The 23,967-nt window shown below is 41.5% G+C and overlaps 1 protein-coding gene and 1 long non-coding RNA gene across 9 annotated transcripts in view; one reads left to right on the plus strand and one right to left on the minus strand.

Annotated features, from left to right (window-relative positions):
- Nucleotides 1-3,419, plus strand: LOC122458258. The gene is made up of 2 exons (XR_006278184.1): nucleotides 1-2,288; nucleotides 2,336-3,419. It is a non-coding gene; the product is annotated as an uncharacterized LOC122458258 (long non-coding RNA).
- Nucleotides 3,420-10,941: 7,522 nt separating this feature from the next.
- LOC119845311 (zinc finger MYM-type protein 4) overlaps nucleotides 10,942-23,967 on the minus strand; it is a 57,473-nt gene continuing 44,447 nt past the window's right edge. For 7 of the 8 annotated variants that reach the window (XM_038377415.2, XM_043505912.1, XM_038377418.2 and 4 more), the window contains 7 exons: nucleotides 23,336-23,430; nucleotides 22,544-22,715; nucleotides 20,592-20,743; nucleotides 19,030-19,141; nucleotides 17,410-17,658; nucleotides 15,191-15,320; nucleotides 10,942-13,307 (listed from right to left, as the gene is read on the minus strand). In XM_038377415.2, coding sequence (XP_038233343.1) covers nucleotides 13,100-13,307; nucleotides 15,191-15,320; nucleotides 17,410-17,658; nucleotides 19,030-19,141; nucleotides 20,592-20,743; nucleotides 22,544-22,715; nucleotides 23,336-23,430 — 1,118 coding nt within the window. In that variant the 3' untranslated portion in view covers nucleotides 10,942-13,099. Of the gene's footprint in view, nucleotides 13,308-15,190; nucleotides 15,321-17,409; nucleotides 17,659-19,029; nucleotides 19,142-20,591; nucleotides 20,744-22,543; nucleotides 22,716-23,335; nucleotides 23,431-23,967 lie in introns of those variants that run through there. The other variant, XM_038377419.2, reaches the window with a different exon arrangement.

Here is a 23,967-nt window from a genome sequence, read left to right on the forward strand (position 1 = left end):
TCTCCCACACAGTTGCTAATATTTGCATAATTCTTGGTTGCATTTTGTGCCCCAAGTGTGGAAATATGCTGACTCAAACTACTCCTCTGATTAATTCCAGTGAAGTCCAACAAGGTCATGCCAACGCTCTCTCTAAAAAGATCCAGGGTTTCCTTCCGCTGGCAGCACTTCCCTCTGGATGATTAGAGGGGGTGGTGAGAGCAGAGAGCCCAGCACCTGTTCAGGCTTTGAGACAAGTGTTGCTCAGAGACACCGCTCGACTGTCCCTTGTTTTACGGGATGTCGCTTGTTTGGTTTTTTGTCAAATTACTCCATGCAAATTTGGTGTGTTCTCACGCTTAGCACTGAAAGTTATTTGCGTTTGCCCTGTAGAATCATGAGACTGCTGGAGGTGGCAATAGCTCCTTCTGTAAAGGAAGGTATCCCTGCGGCGCTTTGAGGGTCCTGCATGGATACATTTTCATGTCTCTCTCATTGGGTCTGTCATTCACTTGTCCCACATTTGCTTACACACAAGCAAGTTACCCTGCCAAGAGGACCAGCAGCACGACACCTCCCTAACCTGCTATTTATCCTTTACTTCATTGTGTGTGACCAATTCATTTTTAAAAAAGCTTGATGCTAACTTTCATAGTCACAAAGCTACCCCAAGTAACTGGAGCTATTTTAAAACAAGGGAAATTGTGGTGTGTTTTTCTGAATATATAGCTTTACATGATTGTGTGAAAATGGAACATCTTTACCATAATGTATTCAAAAACAGGAGGAGGACAATAGTTAACTGGTGGCCAGATGCCAGAGATCCCCTAATCTGCTCTAATTCATGAGTTCAGCCCATAGCCCACTGTTTCTGCCGGAGAATCTCCGCTCTTCTGATTTGGAAGCAGCAGCCGTCAGCCTCGTGCTTTACCTACATGTTTCAAAACCACCAAAAAGTCAAACTCTGTTCTTTACATCTTACAATACCTAGCAGGGTTTACCCAGTGATGGCTCCATAAAGCGCCCTACGCGCCAGGGATAGACATAGGAGCAATAGAATGACCCTAACTCTCCCTTAATTTCAATATCCAGAAAATCTTCTCCAGGGAGAGAGAATAGCCTAGGAACTAGTCTCCTCCTGCTTGTCGAGAAGATCAGCCCCTCAAGCCTCACCCAGTATCCTGGAGAGACCACACAGCTTCCGCAGGTCTCACTGCTCCCCACACCTACAGAGGCCACTACACAAGTTAAAGGCTGACTTAGTGCAGTCGGTTGTACAGTTGGGGGTGTAGACAGCCAGAGGACAGACTGATAGCACAGGGCAGTTGGCACTGAGATTTTGAGTCACTTGCATTAGGGAAGCTCTTACATGATTCCAAACGGAGATCAGGGCCCTATTGTGCTTGGCACCGTACGGACATAATGGAAAGGCAGGTCCTGGCCCAAACAGCTTATTTAGAATCCAGCCTGCGTCAGCACTGACCAGAAGTCGTCGTCAGCAGTCTCTGAGCAATGAGCTAACGAGATCAGGTTGGTTCCTGATGCATGGATGTCCACAAGAGTTAGTCTCTGGGACCCCAGAGGGGCAGGACAGAGCAGGGGGACTGTCGCTTTACCATGTGCTTGGATTAGGGTGGCTGCCGATTTAAAGCTTTACGGCACTCCCAGCCACTCATGGTAAACTGACCTGTGGGTGCATACTATACTGTATTCAAGAGGGCAGCTGAGTTTAGCCTGCTCCTGCAGCAGTGCTGGGAAGGCCTATAGTTCATTGCCAGTGTTGCCTTCTTTCACGCCCTATAAACAAGCCTGCACATCAGCTTATTCCCTTCTCATCCCGACCCCTTGTTGTCGGACTCCTTGCCATGGAGACAAGTCTGAAATGGAAGGGAGTGAAGGGGCAGTAGTTTTTGTTCTGCAAACAAGTTGTGGGTGGGTGTAAAATATATATAAAAAGGCTCAGGGAACCTTCCCACATTTTCATCAGAAGGTATTTTGCTCACCCCCTCATCTGCCCCATACCAAATCTCCCCCCATCCTTTTTAATTCTTAAAAAGACAACCTTTCAACCTGCCTTATGATGTTAACAAAGCAGTATTGGCATACTCAGCTCTCAAGCGACCCTCCAGAATCAAAGAACAACCTTGCAGACCAACTCTGTTACAGCAGCAAACTGGTATGGGAGCAGATTTCAATGCTAAACTTCTAGATGAAGCCTGTAAAAGATAACTTCTCATTGGTAAATGTGCTGATCAATGGTAGCACGATACTCTGATGCAGAGAAAAAAAGTTTACTTCCAGACTCCACAGTTCTGGGGGGCTAAAAGGACCCCAGGTTCCTCTCCAGCAACCCCAGGCTGCAACCCCCTGCCTTGTGTGGGATATGCCTCATCTTTATTACCCTGTTGGTTTTCACCCCAACAGCAGAGAGCACATGGGTCCCTGTCTGAGCCTTGTTGCACAGTTAAGCATATTCACATGATACCTGATGTAAAGAATCTCGAAGCAGGATTATCTTACCTCACCCTGTTCACACAAGCCCAGGTAGCTTCCCTGGGCTATGCAAGCGGCAGGGCCAGTGCGTCACGCTAGCAGTAGGGGCTCTCCAGCGTGTCTGCTGGCTTGACCTTCGTATTGGCAAAGGTCACCTTTACCAAGCAGCAAAGCTTTACAGGCTGCAGAATATAGAGTTCTCCCTTTGTTACTGTTCCTAAAAATGGCTGACCTCCTCCTGAGCACCTCCAAAGCTCACATGCTAATATAAGGGACCTGGTGGAGAAGTAAAGGCTACCTAAGCACCATATAGAAACTAAGTCCTTTCAGGTGGGCTTAAGAAAAGGCTCTTTCCTCTTTTTCTAACCAATCTAAGTCAACATAGGGCTGACGTACAAATGAATGTTAACTTGTACAGAGCACTCTCCATGCAATCTCTATACGCTAATTCGGGAGTGGTCTGCATGAGTCCATTAGACGCAGCATTGGGGGTAGAAGGGGTAGGGAGAGATGGGTGGCTGGACACATGTTAAACATGTAAGAGAAATGGGGAAGAATACTTGGGGCCAGGTTCTGCACTTAGTTACACCAGTGTAAATCCTGAATGCCTCAGGAGTCATACTGGTGTAAGAGCAGAATCTGACCAGCCCTTTGTTTCCACACACACAGATGAGACACTGACAAAGATGTAGGTAGTTTTATTATAAACAGTATTTAATTCAAATTGTACAGGGTGACAGATGACCGACTGGACTGATATGTGAAATCGGAACAATATTAAAAAAAAAAAAACCACAAATGCAGTAGGTGCTTAACACACACACACACACACACACACACACACACCTGCCACTTTCTCCAAAACCTCCCCACCCCATTGCAATTCCTCAAAACATAGCCACTACACACTCAGATAGCAAAAGACCAGATGTACAACTGCTGGTTATTTAAAAAAAAAAAAAAAAAAAAAGTCATTGCAATAATATGGACCAGCCCAAGAACTTGTATGGATTTATCATTTGTTAATTGTCTAAACACTTTGTTATAAAGAAAGTAGACTAATGCTTAAATCGTATTTAATATAATTAAGGCCCTGACCCTGTAAACACTTTTATGCACATGTTCAACTTCAAGCACATGAATAATCTAATTCATGTCTAGGGCTCTTTTCCCACATTTAAAGTTAAACCCGTGAGTATCTCTGGGATTTGAGCCTAAATCATGGGGAAAAGAAAAATATCATTGCAAGAGCAACAATAAAAATTTACTACATCGAATGGTTTTGCTAAAAAGTATCTTAAATTCTTTTTATATTAATGTGCGACTTTTCCCTGGGGCAGAAAAACGTCACTTGTGTTCCCTTTGAAATAGAGTTCAGAGTAGTTCTGCCTCCGAGGTCAGGACTGTGTTTCTCTGCCTTCGCACCAATACTGATGCCTTCCCTAATGTCCAGGTGTAGGAAGCACAGGGTTTTTCTTAAAAAAAACACCCAAACCTCTACCTTTTTTGTATTTTGAAGCATTTATAAAAAGGGAGCCTTATCCAGTGTTATAAACTTATACTACATTAGTGTACAAGGCTTTCTATTTTTAACATTTGTATTCCAGTTACTAGATCTTCTACAATAAACTACCTAGAATAAATGCGTTAAACAAGGGGACTGGTCATTGAATTGCCATTCCCATAGTTTTGCTACTACCTTTTCAAAGCGCATGCCATTATTTTTAATAAAAGTCTTGGTTTAACCTTTTCTATCTCCTTAAGTGAACACCAGCTGTTAATGCTTATGTCTGGCTCCCTTAAAATGACACTACAAAGATACCAAAAAAATCATACAGAGCTTCCATAACTTGTCTTGATAGATTTAGCTTCATAAGAACCCAGGTTACAGCTTTGGAAGCGGGTCTAAAATATCTGGTCACTCTTTGGCCTACCTAGAGGAAAACCATGTGGTTCAGTAGTTTATCACTAAATAGTATTAGTGCAATATTTAGTGCTTAAAAAAAAGTGTGTGTGTGTGTGTGTAAATACTACACATACTCTGTCACAGAAAGTCTTCAAAAATAGACTCTAAAAAGAAACTGCTGAGCTTGAATTAATATGCAAACTAGATACCATTAACTTGGGTTTGAATAGAGACTGGGAGTGGCTGGGTCATTACACGGATTGATTTCCCCACGTTAAGTATCCTCACACCTTCTTGTCAACGGTCTAAATGGGCCATCTTGGTTATCTCTACAAAAGTTTTTTTTTCTCCGGCTGATAATAGCACATCTTAATTAGCCTCTGACTCCACCGTTTCATATTCTCTATGTATGCATCATCTTATTATATGTTCCATTCTGTGCATCCGATGAAGTGAGCTGTAGCCCACAAAAAGCTTATGCTCAAATAAATTTGTTAGTCTCTAAGGTGCCACAAGTCCTCCTGTTCTTTTTGCAGATACAGACTAACACGGCTGCTACTCAGAAATCTCTCAGGACAGTTATTTGGTGTGGCAAATGTTAACTGCACTATTATAAATTTATCTCTTTGTCTAAACAGAAATGTGACCAGTGGTGTATCATTTCTCTTACCTTTTGCGGCACTTAGTCGTGTTCAGCAAGTTTAAACTGAACAGTCATTTGACTTTAAGATGCTTTCTGTGAATGAGGAAGGGTTGCTAGTAGGCTGCAAATATACCACTTAGGTCCCAATCCTGCAACCACTTATACACATGCTTACGCGTACTCATGTGGGTGCACTCACTGAAGTCAGTGGGACTAGTCATGTGTTTCAGGTTAAGTACATGCAAGTTTTGGCAGAATCAGGGCCTTAAACACTCCCACTCGCCTCCCACCCCCAATGTATCTAAATACAAAGGAGAAAAGTGGATCTAATTAGAAAAACTGGAGAATTTCACTGTACATATTAGAGGGCATAAACCGCATTTTGGATTGATATTTTTTTTTTCCAGCTAAAGTGATAACATAAGAATGTAAGAATAGCCACACTGGGTCAGACCAAAGGTCCATCTAGCCCAGTCTCCTGTCTTCCAACAGTGGCCAATGCCAGGTGCCCCACAGGGAATGAACAGAACAGGTCATCCTAAAGTGATCCATCCCCTGGTGCCCGTTCCCAGCTTCTGGCAAACAGCTAAATGATCAAGATTAAACAGTAACTGTGGATTTTCAGGGGCAACAGCTAAACTAAGTTGTCCTGTACCAAGGAATCTAGCTGGCTGTTAAGGATTATTGCATGTCATTCATAGCAGCAGACGGGTAATGCCAATTGTGCTCACACACAGCTGTTGCACTTATGTCATCAGCAACTTTACTTTTACAGTTACCATCAAGCCAAGTGATGGATGGCTTATTACTATGGCAGGTCGCCTTGTTCTTTTGTAAATCTGTCCACATAAGTAGTGTAAAGATCCCCAAAGCCTGCAGGGACAGAAGTTACAAATTGTTATAGTAGGATGTATATGAAAATGCTCTTGTAAAGCAGGGAAATAGAAAAGGAAAACTAGGACTTGGGCTTAGCAGCACATAGTTATAGAAGAATAGGGGGACAAAGTGACTTTTTCCCCCCACAGGTTTTGCTGGTGTGTGCCACAACTTTTGAAGTGTCTCTATATAATTATGGTAGCACTCAAACATCAACCAGGATGGGGTCCCATTGGGCTAGGTCCTGTACAAAACACACAGGAAAACATGGTCCTTGCCCTGAAGAGCTTAAACTTTGGATTTTTTAAAAATAAAAACAGGTTACAAGACATAAGCTTTAAACTGGTACCCTGCCATTATTTGCGAAACAAGGATTTAACCTTTCAGCCAGGTTGAAAAATGTTTAGTCATTTTTCCAGAATACAGATTTTGCTGATCAACAAAGAACATCCTTACCTGGCCAGCCCATCTAACTACACCAATCTCCTCTTCTAAAAATCAGCTTTTTTAAAAAGTGGTACTTATTCACTACCTACCCATTTAGGTCTTTTAAAGTAATACTTTACAGTTGCATAGCACCTTTCAGAGGACTGCAAGGCACTTTACAGAATTTAATCTCATAACATCCATGAGGTAGGAAAGTATATTCAAACTTACAGATGGGGAAACTGAGGTACAGAGGGGCAAGTGACTCAAATAAGGCTTTCATCTACACTACAGAAGCAGTTTTTATACTCTACATGATGAGCCAATTATAGAGCTGGGAATAAAACGGAGGAGTCCTTTCTCAATCCTTTTGTCTAACATCTAAAGAATTTTGTTAAGGACACTAGCTGTCCAACAGATCCAGACTGTGTCCTTTGGTGTATTCTGGTTATTAGGGGTATAAACACATATAGGAAATACTAAAACGTGAAGCAGTTCCACCCAAGATAGTCTGTTCATTTGTGGATAAGCAATGAGAGCCATCCATTCCATACCCAATCCAGCTGCTGGACACACATCATCTGGACACCAAGAATGCAGACTGGATTTTGGTCAATGAAATGGACTGTACCTGTATAATCTGATTTAATTTTTTTAAAACCTGACCACTTTTCAAGAGCTGCCCTCTGCATTTTATTTTTTACCCCCCCTCCCCAGTCAAGAGTGAGGTTGGGAAATTCCAGTTGTTAATCACAAACCTCCACCAATTAGCCCTGAAAATCTTTAGCTGAATGTTACTATCTTATCGGTGTTTAAGAACTAGGCACCAGAGAATCCAAGGGGTCTGGAGTTTATGAAACTGTTAAAACTATTAAAAATGGTTCTAGAATTTTTCAGCATGTTGGGCCAGATCTAGAGCTGGTATAAATAAGTGTAGTTCCGCTGATTTCAATAGATGTGGCCTCTAACTTTTATAAAGTTTAAAAAAAAAATTGTTGGCCAGAACACCACCATAGCCCTCTTCCTCAAATCTAAATAGCAAAAAAAGGTATTAGATAGAGCTTGGACTTCTTGACCTATGAACTTCTAAATTAAGGCTGCCATAGACTTGTCCCATCTCTGCTATAAGTGCATTCGCACATCATGTGGTTGATTAGGTTGGATCTTCTTTGAAGAAGAAACACTGCATGCAGAATGATGGGACACCTGCACCTTAAGCCCATCTAACATTATTCACCTGCTATACAAAAATCACTTGTAAGCATAAACTGACCCCAAAACCAAACATGATAAAGTATTTGCAATGCAGAGCTCTTGGGAATACAGTGCAGCAGCTGCAGATTCTCACTTTTATTTAAATATTCCATTACCCCTTGGCAAGTGCAAAAGAACTTCCTTCTAAGGCAAAACAAAAAACACCCAAAAAGCATTAAGAGCCTTTTTGTTGAAAACAACACATAAGATTTTACACATGCTCAACCAGACACTGTGGGCTTGGGGAGAATTGCTGGGTGAAATTCTATCGGCTGTGTTAAAGCAGGTGGTCAGACTAGATCAGAGATTGGCAACCTTTGACATGCGGCCCGCCAGGGTAGGCCTCCTGGCGGGCCGGGCCGGTTGGTTTACCTGCTGCGTCCGCAGGTTCGGCTGATCACGGCTCCCACTGGCCGTGGTTCGCCGCTCCAGGCCAATGGGGGCCGTGGCGGCCAGCACATTCCTCAACCCGTGCCACTTCCCGCAGCCCCCATTGGCCCGGAGCAGCAAACTCCAGCCAGTGGGAGCCGTGATCAGCCAAACCTGCGGACACAGCAGGTAAACAAACCAGCCTGGCCTGCCAGGGGGCTTACCCTGGCGGGCCACGTGCCAAAGGTTGCTGATCCCTGGACTAGATGAGCATAATGTTCCCTTTTAGATTCTCAGCTCTGAGATTTACAGCTGGGAATCCCAGCTTTAAAAGTAAACTATTCAAAAGAGTCAAATCCAACCCTATTGTGCACAAAACATGTGTACCCTCTGTTTTCCAGGTCAATTTTCCCTGAGCAAAAATATATTAATATTTCTGGTACATGTATGGCTAGGGCTAATTCCTGGATAGGCTTTCCTTGGCTTTACTGAGCTACAGATGGTTCTCAAGCTACTGACCATAATAGAATAAGGGATTGCAATTATGTAAAATCTCATCCTGCTCAGTCATCTTTCAAGGCATCTATGAGCAGAGACATAAAATGGCAAGACTGCTTTTCTTTGGATATACCTACAATTAAACAGCTGCAATGCTTCAGTGTAGACATAGGTAATCCACCTCTCTGAGACGCAGTAGCTTGGTTGACAGAAGAATTCTTCCGCCACTCTAGTGCTCTCTACAGCAGGGGTAGGTCAGTTTAACAATCTCTCTTGGGGGTGTGGATTTTTCACAACCCTGAGAAAGACGTAGCTATGCCAGTGTAAGTTCCCAATGTAGATGAGCCCTGACAAGTGCAAATTTAGTCCAGTGGTAATACTTGTGTAATGCAAGCAGGGTTTGGCTCTAAAGTTGCAGCTCTTAAGGGCAAAACTGGATTCCATGATTCAGCTTTACTATTGCAGAAGAAAGGTAAAACTATCGTCCACAGTACATGAAATAAGAAACCAGCAGGTGGTCTGCCACTTGAACTGAGAAAAGCCTGATTCATGTTGCTCTCTGGACAAATGATGCAATTTACAACTAGAGAAGGATTTGGTAGGCTTTGACTGTTTGTAAGGATTTGTCCTCGGAATTAAAAAGTTTTGCGACTACAAAAAAGATTTACAGGGGGCTGGTCTATGCTGGGAATTTACATTGGCATACTTATGGCTCTCAAAATCCACACCTCTGAGCAATGTAACTATGCCAACTTAATCCCCAAGGTATAACAGTGCTAGGTTGATGGAAGAATTCTTCTGTTGACCTAGCTACTGCCTCTCTACTTATGAAGGGAGAGCCCCTCCCATCAGTGTAGGTAGTGTCTAACTGCACTGCTGCTGCCACTGCAGTGGTTGAGGTGTAAATATACCCAGTATATACAATGAAGATAGATAGATTCCATCAGTTCTCAGCTACTTGTCTGCTAAGTTGGCTGCTCAAAAACTACCTGCTTCTTTCAGGCCTGCAAACGAGCCTGCAGAGATGTTCCCTTATACTTGGAACGTACTGTAAAGCAGCAGCTAAGCAGGGGAGGAGAGCAAATCCAGATTCTGAATCCACTGGATTGATCAAGAACATTAAATAGGAGAACACGAAGCAACAAGAGAATGCAACCATGCTTTGTTGAGGCCAGCCAAACTCCAAATGCCCTCATTTTACACATAAAGCATGGAGACTGAAGATGAAAAGAGGAGCACAGTATACAAGGTTTTATACACAGTAGCTGTTTTGTAAGGCAACAGTTCATCACCCTGGATGTAAAGGTCCCTCAGTACTGCTTGGCCATTTATATTACTGTAACTTAGGAAGTAAGAAACTGATACCACTGATGCCATTTTATTTTAAGCTTGTGAGGCGACATTACTGAACTGGAGACTGTTGCTAGGTGAACGCAGATTTTTTTAGATCAGTGGCTAATGAGTCAATGGAATAATTAATGCAACATGCATTTCCTTTGTGCTGGATTCTGAAGTCAATGGACGCTGATGAAGATCAGCACATACAGTATGCTCAGCATATTTCAGAATGCATCCCACTAGAAAATGTCAGAATTGTGCAGAGGATAACCAAGCCCCAAAAAGGCATTTTTAAAATCTTTGCAAAATTGACAGTCTCAAATTACTGGCTCTAGCTGTAATTCACTATGTAATATACTCTGTAATATGTAACCAGGGAGCCTGGCTTCCAGGCCCTCAAGCTAAACAATGTTAACAGCTATGCTGTCCTATCTATGCCCAGAAAAGAAACACTTGAAAATCGTGTCATTGGGTTAGGAGGCCTAAAAATAAGCAAAGAAACCCTACTAGCAGAAAGCAGCACCTTCTGTTTGTCCTGCTTGCACTTACCACTGTCCTTTCTTTGCCAGGTGCAGACTAAAAAAGTGATTTAATTTTCTCCTTAAATAGAACATTTCAAGTTACAAACAGTATTGCCTGGGCAGCAAGCAATACAGATAGAACTACTTATAATAAAAGTAAAGTAAGTGTTTTAGAATACGCAGTAACTTTGAAACTGTGTGTGTAATATATATTGAACTCTTCGAGGCAACCGATCTTGCCTCAGTATTGAGTCCATTTAAAACGACCACAGATCTGAAAGGCTGAGGCAGCACTGGAATATCAAGGAAATGCATAATGTCTCTTACAAAGAGCCACAAAGCAGAAGTTGTTGCACTGGAAAAAACTAAACTACGGTCCTGTTAATGTGCCACAAAGAACCAAAACTGCAATTAAGTGTTTATCATATAAAAAATTAAATAAAAAGACAAATACAACATTCACCAACGTTGCTTTCAGTCAGGCTAAAGTAGTTTAGATTTGTTTGCTAAGAGGATATGAGGAGTAATTATTTTTCATTTCAAGAACCTGAAACAAACTGACATTCTGTAGTTCCACAGACAGCCAAGAGGGAGGTTCTCTAGAACCAGAAAAAAAAAAAAAAAGAGTAAGTCACCCATCATATACAAAGATACGATTTTATTCTACGGGAATATTTCTGTAACTTCTATCCAGGGAAAACCAGAAATTTTTGTTTTAAAAACAAACCTAACGCTGCCTTGACTGTTTCCCTTGCTTATTCATTGAAAAAATTTCACACAACTCTGTAATATAAAGGGGGGAAAAAACAACCTGACAAAGACATTATAGCTGCAATCATGAGCAATGTCCAAGAATTACAATAATTCATGGATATTTCCAGTGATGTGAAGTTCTGGGTTCATGAGACATGCATGCAACTGAGACTTTTTTCTTCTTGAAACACATCAGCTGTCCGAACACAAGCTGTGTGTTTGCTATCTAATTATTTTTAATATTACTATCGGGAGAAGGTTAGTATTTAAACACTGTAAAATTAATGTAATTGAGATCATTAAGCTTCCAAGTCTCTGGGTAGTTTATTGGTAGGGTAATAATGGCCAGGGTATTTTCCCCCACAGCTTTAGGACAAGATGTGAAATAAACAGTTTCTGATCAGAAATGACAGACACAGATGAACTTGGATCAGACAGAATCAGGGGCAGGTTTACTTTTCACACAGTTTTCTGTATTAAAAAATACATCAGTGAAATCCGTTACAGGCAGGGACAGGACTACCGAGTACACAACATCAACAGACTACTTTCCAATTTTATTGTTTAAATTACCTTTGTTACTGCTAAAAGTAAAGAAAATTAAAACAAATTTAATTCAAGGCTGTTGATTTTCAACTTCTGAAACTGCAGTGAGAGGGTCAGATATCAAAACCCCTGCTACAGAAGTTGGGCAACTGGCTGCAACTACTGATTTTTTTTTTAAAAAAAAAGTACAATTCTCTTTAAAAATAGTCTTGTATTTGACCTGTTGTCCTCAGAAATGAGCATCTTAAGCTTGAGAAAATGGAGAGACAGATGTTATCTAATCAGTGTCCTGTCCTCTGGATACAGTATGGGAGATTCCCCTTTTAAAAGATACAGTAACAGCCAAGCCATTGAAAAAAATATTTCAATTTCCAACACTATCACTAAATTTCTTTGGGTGGGGTGGGGTAAAAAAACACACAAGGTACTTTTCTACCACAGTTCTGTTGTCAAAAGTAATACTGCACGTGTTGCAAGGATGGAAAGAGTATCTTCACTTTGAAATGACTAGGCCCTCCAGACTTGCACTGTATAAAAACAAAGAATTAGGGGGGGAATGGGAGAAAAAGGGAAGGAAAGCTGCCTTATGACAAAAAAAACAAAAACCCCAAACCAAAAACAACTCCCTCCAAAACAACTATTTTTGCGCACCACAGCATTTGCTAGATTACATCAACAGATTGCAGAGACTATTCAGGGGATTTTCTGCACATAGCCCTAGATCCTCGCTCTCCTATATGTATTCCAGAGATTTTTGTCCCATAATGTGATTGCTCTGATGCTTGACTTACAGCATCTCGTGCACATCAGAGATCCAACAGAGTCGTAGTTACTAGCATAGATTAAGAGCTAGACTCTGGGGTCATGTGACTGTTTGAACACAGCCCAGGTAGTCATCCACTAGGGTAGTAATCTGGCAGATATAACACAGACTTCTGGCTTAATATCTTTCTTAATCTTTGATCCCAGTAAAAAATAAAATAAAACTAAAAAAGTGTGTGTATACATAACGGAAGGTGTCTATTTGTCTAGACCTCACTGCGCTTTGTCTCCTGTCCACATGGAGATCTCTAGGATCTCCACAGGCTCTTTGGCAGCAATGGCTGCCAGCCATTGGGCTGCAAAGTCATGTGAGCCACAGTCTAGTTCTCTATGCCCATGGTTACTATGGTAGAATTTATACAACAGTTTTGCTTAAAAATATTTCACAATTTTGTTTTAATCCCAAACAAATGAAGGATTTATGCACCGCTTGAACAGGTTAATCAATCTTGAGTTTGTTTAGAGGATTTATCACTGCATTGGACACTGGCGTTTCTTGCAGCTTAAAGTAGTTTGCTTCCTTCTGATTCCAGTTTGCACATCCATTGTGGTTCAAAATATGCCTGTGTAGTGATGTTAACTTGGCTTATTTGATACACAACATTTTCTGAAGGCTGGATGTGTTCACAGTTTGGTACTTGCAACGGGTATTGAAAGGAAAATACCCCACTTCAGTTAGTCTGACAATTCAATATCAGAGTCCTCTGATCTGACTTTGGCAAGTTCTTCGTGTACCTCCCTCACCATAAGAATACGTGTTAACATGATGTCCAAGGTCCCAGGGTCTATTGGCAACGTGGAGTACCACATAGGACTATTAGGTACACAAGACCGCTCAGGTTGAAGGTAAAACACATCACTTCTCTGCTTCACGCTTTCAGAACTGTTAGTGTAAAGAAAGGAAGACTGTATATCAGAAGGCAGCATTATCAGTCCTGTTTACAACACAGTTCAAGAGACAAAGGGAAAGTAGCTTAGCCCTATTACCTGACATTACCTTGAGACTGAATCACTACAATTTAAACAGTAAAATTTGGATCTCCATTCTAGTGACTCAATCTCCGCCCTTCATTGCAGTGAGCTAACAATCCGTCTCCAGTTTAAAGGGCATTAGCTGTTTATAGAACCAAACAGAATAGCTGTGTCTCCTTATAGAGGTGGTTCTTCGGTTGCAGTTTCATCCCATTACATGATATCAGCGTCTTAACATAATTAACATTCAATCTCAGAATAAAACTGGTTCTCGTGTCCTAGGCATCATGGGAGCTCCTGGTAAGTATATGCAGACTAATTGCATTACTGATATTTCCCAGGACACTGGATAACTATTGAAGCCTTCTTTGGGATACCAAGGGTACCAGAGCCTAGCCTGCCTGTTAGTGATAGCAGAATGGTGAACCCATCCACTTGAAAGACTGGCTTCAGAATCTGAGAAAGTGCCTGGCAGTCTTGCCTAGCAAGAAGAGTAAAGCCCTCAGCAGAAAGGATTCTGCTCCCTGCTGGGCTTTACAATTGTCACATTAAAATCCAGAAAGTGAAAGAGGCTTTTCACTGTCACTTGCCACTACTGCAGAGGCTGAACTACGATGTCATATGAGGTGGTGCAGCAAATGTGTGATAGCTCAGAATGACACCTTCTGACAGTATGCGAGTGAACACAAGGAATGTGTGAAAGGAGCAGGGAGTGGTGAGGGTTTGCTGGACATGGTTTTGCCTGAGCAGGGCTATTTTGCACTAATTTGGCTGTGTGTGTGTTTCAAATAATGATTTATAGGGCTATTAGCGGGCACTAATGAGATGTTGCTCTCTGGCATGTATGTTCTTTTGAGAGAGAATAATATTGAAATCCACTGCTCAGTGATCTTAAGTGGAGAGTGGGGGAGAGACCAAATGATTTATATGTTCATCCTTGTTCTGCAGCTTCCTTTGTGACTCCTGGAGTAAAGTTGATTTCATCTTTCAGCAAGTAAATGTTAGCATCTCTAGTTTACTTCATTGGATACATGCAGTGGAAAATACATTTTCCGCTGCATGCATCGGATGAAGTGAGCTGTAGCTCACAAAAGCTTATGCTCAAATACATTTGTTAGTCTCTAAGGTGCCACAAGTACTCCTTTTCTTTTTGCGGATACACACTAACACAGCTGCTACTCTGAAACATCTCTAAGTCAGTTTTCCACCCTTCTTTATGAGGGAAGTGCTACTGAGAGGTGGCTTATCTTGAGCAACAGATTTCTGCATTGTAGAGCTTGGCTCTACTTCTTGGATCAAGGGGCCAGATTACAATCATTCTGCAGGGTCCAGGATCCGTGAGCATGAGGGCAAAGGAATGGTGGGCATTACTGCATCTTCCTCTGCCCCTCTCCTCCACCCAGCCCGGGGAACTCTTGGAAAAGTTAATGCAAACCACAGCTGTATTACCATGTGATGGCATTTCCCCATCACCGGTTGAACTCCGGGGAACCTTCTGGTGCCTGGCTCCATTTGAGCTGTGATGTTGTTAAGGAGCAGTAGGGAGCCTCCGAGCCTGTGCAGAGGCAAAGGGCTGGGTGACCCTGTTCCTGAGGGACTCGATAGGGATTGGGGGATCATTTCCTTGCTTCTTTGCAGGGTAACTGCATGCGTGGAACCCCCTTCTTGTGGGGTGTTTGGAGAAAACTCCTCAAGAGGAGCCGCAGAGTTGCCCTGCCCCACCACAAGTTTCCTTGCTGGAGGGCACAATCTGATCCAAGTATAATCCAAAATTAGGCTGTGCCAATCACTCACCATTTTGACAAGTAAAACTCATAGAGTCGGACTGGACATCTCAGAGGGTTATCTGTGTTTTCAGCCATTTCCACTGCTGTTGGAACCTCCTCATCCTCACTCCGTTTCCTTTTTCCTACAGATAACTTATCTGGATACAGGAAAATGACACCACATGAGCTCAGTGGAGAACAGTCCTCCTCTGTGAGAGTAAGCTGAAGCTGTTTGGTTTAGTTTTGCACCCTGATGGGGCTTTGAGCAGCGCATACATGACATGCTGTTTGCATGAAAAGCGATCCGGTCAAACTGACACTGCCAAGTCGAACACTGGAAACAACTTTATCAAATGAATGCCATCATTTGTGTCGCTGACAGTTAAAAAGGAGCCCAACATAATAGAAAGGATCTGTTTCTACACAGATTTAAATGCTGGATCAGGATAATGTAATAGCTTAAACAATATTTAGTTTCACCTTGTTAATGTCTGTTTATAGGGACTGATAAGACCCCTCGCCCCCATCCACGGCTCAAGTGCTAGAATACCATCGTACCAGTGCATGGTCATCCTCGGTGTGTCTGTTCCCAATCTACCTCAGAGCGTGTACATCCTTTCAAAGACAGATCCACTTACCAGCCACTATCCTTTTCTCCCCCAATCTCCTTCTGCTGCACCTTCAGAGCAGACACCCCCACTGCTTTTAATAGTAGTTATATAAAAATGAAATAAAGATCTACCACACAGTATATCTTGCTTATGCAAATGACCTTTGCCAGAACACAGAATGAATTTTGGATAAGTTCCGAAACTAAGGATATGTCTAAATGTACAGCACTGCAGTAGGTACTGCGCCACATGTGGTGAAGACGCTCAATGCCGATGGGAGAGAGCTCTCCCACCGACCTAAGTGTTCGTGGAAACAGTGCTATGTCGCTGTAACTTATGTTGCTCAGGGGGGTGGAATATTCACACCCCTGAGCGACATAAGTTTTGCCAACATAGGCTGTAGCGTAGACATAGCCTAAGACATAGTGGCCCAATTCTGTATGGACTTGTAACACTATTGGAATCCATGGAGCTACACATGGTGAAAGTCAATGTAGAAATTGGCCCAGTATCCTCCAGAGCCCATCAAACAATCAGACCAGACATATTACAAAGTACCTCCCCTGTGAAAGATGCTATGAATAATAAAATGGCATAATAGCAGAAACCACCTGACAGGCATTTAAGAGACTTTGTGGTCACTCACTTAGAAAATAAGTAGTGCATGTTATCAATCTTATCAAGGACTTCAACTCTAGGAGGGAAAAGTAGAAGTGTTACTCCCCTCCTGGAAAAGTTAAGAAGACCTAGCACCAAGCAAAAGCAGACCAACAATAGCAGCTATCTTAATAGAGAGAATTCATAGCTTATCAAAATTAACTAAAGTAGCCAGTAGCTTGATGATCCTGCTTGCTGTCCTTACAAAGTCTCTGGTCAGTGGCAGTCAGCATGCTTCCACCAAGTTTTCAATTCACAAACAAGTCAAACATCACGTCCCACCAACAGTTCCTCTCCCAGGGTTCATTGCCACCCCTCACAGAATCAGATTTAGCTTTAGCATTTCCCAGCTTACCAATGACCTGTTAAACCACTACTGCAGCGAAGGAAAGCTGCATTCTCTCTCTATGTCTGGGGCCTGAAAAGGAGAGTTTCCACTCCCTCCTCCTGCATTTCATGTGTGTGTCAACAGCTCTGGTTGGCGTGGCTTTATCTGAACTGTTGTCCTCCGGCTGCTCTCTCTTAGGGCCTGCTCCTGTGTGATAGGGTGTGCATACTACAAAGCAGATCCTAACTAAGCAGACTAACTTCAAGTGCCCCTGACTTCAATGGGGGTTAAAGGTGCTCAGCACCTTAAGGAGCCTGGTCCTTCGTGCTATCAGCTCTTCAGGAAGGGAATGGATCTTATTCTAGGTTTGAATTGATGGATGTGCTTATGCTGCTCTAAAAATGATTAGTGAAAAGCTTTCAAATATTTTGGGCATCTCATTCACAATTTTCTATCAGCTGTCGGGGCTCATACAGAATTTTGGTTTAAACCCAGCTGGAAGTCAAAAAGAAAAGGGGAGAGAAGTATCAGCAGAATCCCAAATATTAGTAAATGTGCAAAATGCACAACTACATTTTTTTCCTCATTTTAAAATAAAGCATTGTAAATCCAAATTAAAACCACTCAAGTCATTAGAAAGCAGCAACACACCTGATTCTACCTCTTGTTTTTGAAAAGGTGGGAAAAAACGCAGGTACGTCATCTTGGTGTTGTATTTCAGAGTCCGGGTGCGCCTCATAACGTGGGCAAAGGACAGCTTCAGATGCTCACTGACATTCTTTAGTTGGAAATATTTGGTATTGAAGAACAGAAGTGTGTTCAATAAGACTATAGGGGAATATGCACCGAGCTGTTTACATTCCCATAAATGTTCCTCTTCAATTCTTGAGAACATGTAACCTGAGGATAATGGGTAAAGGAAAAGGAAAAACCAGCTCTTTACTAAACAACCATCTCATTGTAAGGGCAACTGTCTGCTCTCAGATACGAGTAAGCAGCTTCAGCAGTGACCTTGGGGCACAATGTGATCCCTGAAGATTTTCATAGGTTTAAGAAAAGCAATAAACCCCTGTTGGATGGGGGAGGAATTACATGGAAAAGGCAGGTCCTGCCAGACAAATTATGATATAAATCAAATCCTCCTAGACAACCTGATGCATCAATGAACTGTACATCAGGTCAAACTCAGACCTACAATAAGTAGATTTAACTTGACAGAAAACAACAGAACTGCATACACTTACACAAGAGATAAATACGACCCATCAAGCATGAGGAAGACCAAGCTATTGATCAGTGAGACTTTTCAAAAGCAAATGGAAATAAGGGCTAAAGCAGTCATTATTTATCTCAGTAAGACCTCAGCACAGGTTCATGTTATGTAGCTCAATCAACTGCTTACACATTAACACTTTTTGGGCGTGGAGCATGGATAGTGACGTGATGCCTCCATGTGGAGATACACTGTTGTGACATAGTGAACTTGAGAGCAGGTAAAGAAAAGGAATTTATGGAGGTTAATCACAGATGTGTTAGGCAACCATAGGTATTGGTGGACGTAGCACCGTGTAAATGCATGGATTTTCTTTTGTTTTTTATTAAAGGAAATACACAGAAAGATGGTCATGGATCCAGGTATGCAGTCACCACAATCACTAAAGGTTCTTTGGTACCCTGAAACCAAGCTCCTCTATCCAAATTACAGTTAAAAAAAAAAAGGGGTTCAGCTCTTTTAGTTGTTTATAAAATTACCACCTTTGTCTCATTCAGCCCCTCAGGTATACCAACCAGCCAACTCTGCAGGAAACAGAGGGAGGATTAATAACAAGACTTTGAAAGCCTCCTATGATAGATGCTAGATGAAGAGCATTCAAACATTAATTCATGAAGCTCCAAGACATGGCTAAGGGAACCGTTATACCCATTTTACAGAGGCATAACCTGAGGCAGAGAGATGGTTAAGTGTGTCTTGCTAAAGGTCCCATAATAAGTAAGTGGCAGAGTTGAATACGGAATCCAGGATTCCCGTCTCTCACAAATGACTACATGTTGTGGAGAGGGGAGGAGGATAGCACCTCACAGTACAGATCACGCACCTAATCATGGTAGACTTAATGGAGTAGTTCAGTGCTGCTGTTCTTTCGCCCCTGCACTCTTCAGATGACATGTATTGTAAGGAGCACCCTTGAGAACTCATTCATTTATAAAGATGGGTTTCCACTGTCATGCATGTATATAAAAACAACACAATATGAAAAATAATTCTCCTACCATTTGGAAGTATTGTAGGTTCCCAGATTTTCAATAGTTTTGTAAGTTCAATCATAAACCTGGAATAGGGCTCGGTAAATATGTTATCTATTCTACCATTCTCAAACAGGTACTACAAGAGAAAAGAAAGGAAGAGATACAATTCATAGGTTTCAGAGTAGCAGCCGTGTTAGTCTGTATTCGCAAAAAGAAAAGTAGACTAACAAATTTATTTGAGCATAAGCTTTCGTGAGCCACAGCTCACTTCATCGGATGCATCCGATGAAGTGAGCTGTAGCTCACGAAAGCTTATGCTCAAATACAATTCATAGTTACATAGAAGAGTGTTGACAGGTTACTGGGTGTCAGATTTATTTTGGTGTTCTCCTACGGTATTTCTCTTTGCCTTCCTTTTACAATTATGCTCAAAATGAATGTGCATTTCCAAATGTGTTCTGTTCCAAAGCACTTTACTGGCTTCCCAGGTATGATAAACACAGGGACAATGGCCTCTCTTATTAAATGGGAGATGCAGGCATGAATTATTATTAATGCACAGATTTAGAGCAGTATTCTGAAAATTTACCATCCTTGAACACAACAAAATACATCCCCAAATATGGCTCTGTCTACAGATGCCAGCGTAATAATTTCAGCCTCTAATGAACTGGACTTAAATATGCTAACACAGTGTCTCTTGCCAACACAGACAGCACCTAAGCCTACAAAGGGCACAACCACAGACTTATTATGATGTCACAGGCAGGCTTTCTCTCAGTAATCTTTGGAGGGTGGGGAGAGAGTTCAATCTTCATCATAAAAGTATTGTCCTTTAATGGCTAATGGACTAGGATTCAAACATTCTACTGCAGTTTGGAGAAAAAAAGTTAGCTTGAAAAAAAAAATGCAATGCAAAGAAATTTCTGATGCTTCCTAGATGCTGGTCACAGGCAAACCAAATGTATAGCTCTTCTTCCATTTTGTCAAGCATGTCTGGTGAAAAACGTTAAGGTGACAAGTCAACCAACCAACCAAATGATGTTTAATGCCCAGGAAAGCATTTGATCCTAAATCTCTGAATGGTTACTGGAGAGAGTGAACAAATATGCTACCTAAGCAAAAACTGGCCCCACCCTGAGTCAGTTTGCGTTTTAAAGAGCTAGTTATAAGGTTCTGGGGTGTTTTGTCATTGTTTCAGCTTACGGTAAACAAGCAGGCCACAATAACTAGTTACATTTTTTGTTCCTATTGGTTAATTCTAATTTTATTGTTCTCTTGATATTATTTCTGTAAGTCGTATATCTGTGATAACTAACTGCCTAGCAATGGCAGTCCAAGACTTTTTCCAGATATGCTAGCATGTTAAGGAAGGGTGTTCCTTAATCACTCATGATAGGGCCTGCCCTGGCTGCCAGACAGGTTTTAGAGGTATGTGTGAGGGGTTAAGAATAAGCCTTAAAAATGGGGTAACCAAGTGGCCCTCATCTCCAAAATAAAATCCCAACAGCCACCAATTACTATAGATACTACATTAAAAAACGTCTTATTTACACACTTGGCAATGCAGTGGTTCAATGAGTTACCTGCTGAATTCCAAGGCACAAGTATAAGATGCTGTCGGGATCATATTTTTCACCGTTTGGTCTCCGCACCTCTTGGATAAACTGGCACAAGCCAAAACTCAGCTCAGCAAAAGTGCATGAGAGAATATCCTCCTTGAGTTTCACAGGTCGAACTGTGGGGAACAGAAGTACAGGAGACATAAGACCCCATTCTGCAGGTCCATCCTTCTGTACTTCCTGGTCCCGTACATCACATGAGCAGAGTTGTTACAACATCCATCTCCGAAACACAACTCATCTCATGTCTAAAACAACAGTTCATTACTTTCCCATGTTAGTTAACAATTATGAAGCAGTTGTTGTTTTCTGAATATTTAGTAACAACCTTATCTGCCACCATATGTAACCAATACAAATTTTAACTGAGCAATAAGAAAATGGTAACTTAAAACTAAGCAAGACTGTATAGTAATGTGATCACTGAACCCAAGAAATAGTGACTTATACTTTAGGCTGGCAGTGTAGGTTTCATAAATCAATTTCATTTCTATAGCTGGATTCAGGGGAATCTTGAGTGGGAGAATGATCTTGAGCATTTCCTAGTAGCTCCAGAAATGAATTGGGTGCAGTATGTTTGATTCCTTTACTTAAAGGGAGGAAGGAATTAAGAGTTTAAAGGGTCAGGATATGAAGAGTGGGAAGAAGAGCAAACATAAGAGTTGGTTCCAGAATAAATGGTCAGAGAACTCTGAGTGAATGCACTGGGCTTGCTTCCTCCATACCATAGGCAAGTTGCTTCTGCAGACTAGACAGAAAGCCTTTGTGGGGTAAGTTTGGGTATGGAGGTGGCTCCTGGGAGTATGCAAGAAGATGAGTGGAGTTCCCTCACCCGCAAAACCGAGGATAGACAAAAACTGAACTGATTGCATTTCTGTGGGAACTTACAACCAGCTGTTCTCATATAACAAAAAAATTCCGAAGGAGCACAGGGGAAGAGTTCTCTTCCTAATCTGAAGATTTTTCCTCTTTCTTATATAAGCCCCTTATATTCGGTTTCAGAAATTTAAAAAAAAAAAAATTATTTCCCCAAAAGTATTTTAAAATCTATCAGTTTGTTCTCTTCCCTGCAACCAAACCCCTCCACAACTCCCAACTACTATTTCTAAATTAATGAATTTATTAATCCAGTTCGCCTCTGAAAGCATGCCCATAAAACTCTTGGTGTATTCCTAGGTCAAACTAGGGAAGAGGGAAGGGAAGCAGTGACACTGGACTCAGCCTCTGCCAGAACCCCAGAATTATTGGATGCTTCTGCTAAAAATCATCACCAGTGAAAATGTTAACAAGGTTGACATTTCAGACATTATTAGGCTCTAGAGCCAACATACCAAATGGCATAAAAGGAATGCTTCATGCCTTTCTAAGCAGTAGCATGGCATTGGGAAACATTTGGAAGATTTTCTATGCAACTGTAAGGGCAAGAAATGAAGGATCTGATTCTCTGCTTCATCATTCACTATAAAACCAGTGAAGAGTTACAAAATTGACATATGAATACTTAAATTCTGGAGAAACAGATGGGGACAACAGAAAGATCAGTACAGGGTCATACCCTATGCTAGCTCAATCAGAAACCTGCACCTCTATAAACACACCTGTGCTTCAAATCAAGTACAAATGTGCATAAAATGAACACTTGTAGGGACATGAGTGATTGTAATATTTATACTGTTCAACTTCCAAATTTCAGTCCGAGTCTTGCTTCGACAGGTGATATAATAGATTAAAAGCAACAGCCAAAAAATGCTTTAAAAAAAAAAAAAAGCCATGAAACGAGACCCGTTTCCTAAAATCCTTACTCATAGGGATGTGGGCCTCAGTATCAATGGCACGCCTCAAACTCCATCTTGAAAGCTACATCACAACAGGTGCCCTCCAAGTAGCAGGTTTTGCTTCAATAGAAACAAGTTTACCTCCAAATTTTAGTTCCCCTTGGTCTTCCTGTGCATTCTTCCATTGGACCCAATTCCTCCAGGCATTTACCCCATACATGTACTTCAGGGTCATCCCAGAAACAGAGCAGCCTGGATAGGAACCCTGCATAAGATTCCGAGGCTCCACAGAAACTATGGACTTCTTCCTCCCCTGCAGGAAATCCAGAAAAGCTCATATAACAGTGTCCAATTATGGACCCCTTTTAACCTGATCTCACAGGAAAAGTGCATTACACTTTGACCAGCTAGAAAACGCTTCCACTCCTGAAGCTCCTGTTATGACAGAGTGTCAGAGGACTTGACAAAGAGTGGAGAAATATTAACTTCATTTTAAAGAAGGGACAACTAAGGCACAGGGAGGTTCTGCACACATAGCAAGTCAATGACAGAGACAAAACATAGGTCTCCTTGCTTCTAGTCTCCTGCTCTAATCTCTGGACAGCAATGCCACAGCCCATGATTAAAATGCATAAATGAGTAAAACTTGATCGTTTTCTGTGCATTATTATACAAAAAAATATAGGCTCCAAAAAAGTTGCTTTTAAATGCTACACACTCTTTAAATGCTACCCTATAAAAAGAACACTGATTCCTCCTAACAAAAATACCTAATTTTATAGAATAAACATAAAATGTAGATAAAATATCCCCAATCCTGATCTTTGTTTCCTTATTTTGTGTTTGTTCAAACTCATGAGAAGTAAATATGTACGCAAGATTAGCATCTTAGATGCATGGAGTTTTTAATATGATGGAAGGATGCTTTCTTACCCGTCTCTTCGGCTGTGGGAAGCCATCTCTATGTCTCCGCCTTGCTCGTGAACGTGAGTGGAGACCCAGTCCTTTACTGAGAGGGTCAAATGAATCTAAAGTCAAAACAACATCAGCACAAGTTAAATTAATTATATGATTTAACTGGGCCATCTAGAAATGAGAGTTTCAGACATTACTAAGTATCTTAAAATTCAAGACGCCAAATCTGGATATTCCTATTGCATTACCACTGGATAGTTAAGCAGTGGTATTAAGTTGTAAAGCAGCTCTGTTGAGGTTGTCAGCTAGAAGGAAGCTCTGAGATGGAGGACTCCTATGTAAGGGACATGGAATTCTCAGGGTAGGGGGGAAAGCCCCAATGCACTGATGTGCTTCTGTACATAAGAAACTGATATCCTTTGTACTCATGAAAGACTCATTAAGACTCCCACCAGGACAGAGAGGTGTCAAATTCACAAGCAGTCAACGAAGAGTAACCACTATTCTCTATCAAATCCTCTAAATGATGTTTTTTTAAAGTGTAAGCAAACATGCTCTATGTTATAGGGATCAAGTATTTCTATTAGAGAAGATGTATTGCAGCTTTAACAACATGCATTTATACTGAGTAACAAACATAAGCTCTTCGT

Source organism: Dermochelys coriacea, chromosome 19 (genome assembly GCF_009764565.3).
Source record: "Dermochelys coriacea isolate rDerCor1 chromosome 19, rDerCor1.pri.v4, whole genome shotgun sequence".
Taxonomy (NCBI): Eukaryota; Metazoa; Chordata; order Testudines; family Dermochelyidae; genus Dermochelys; species Dermochelys coriacea.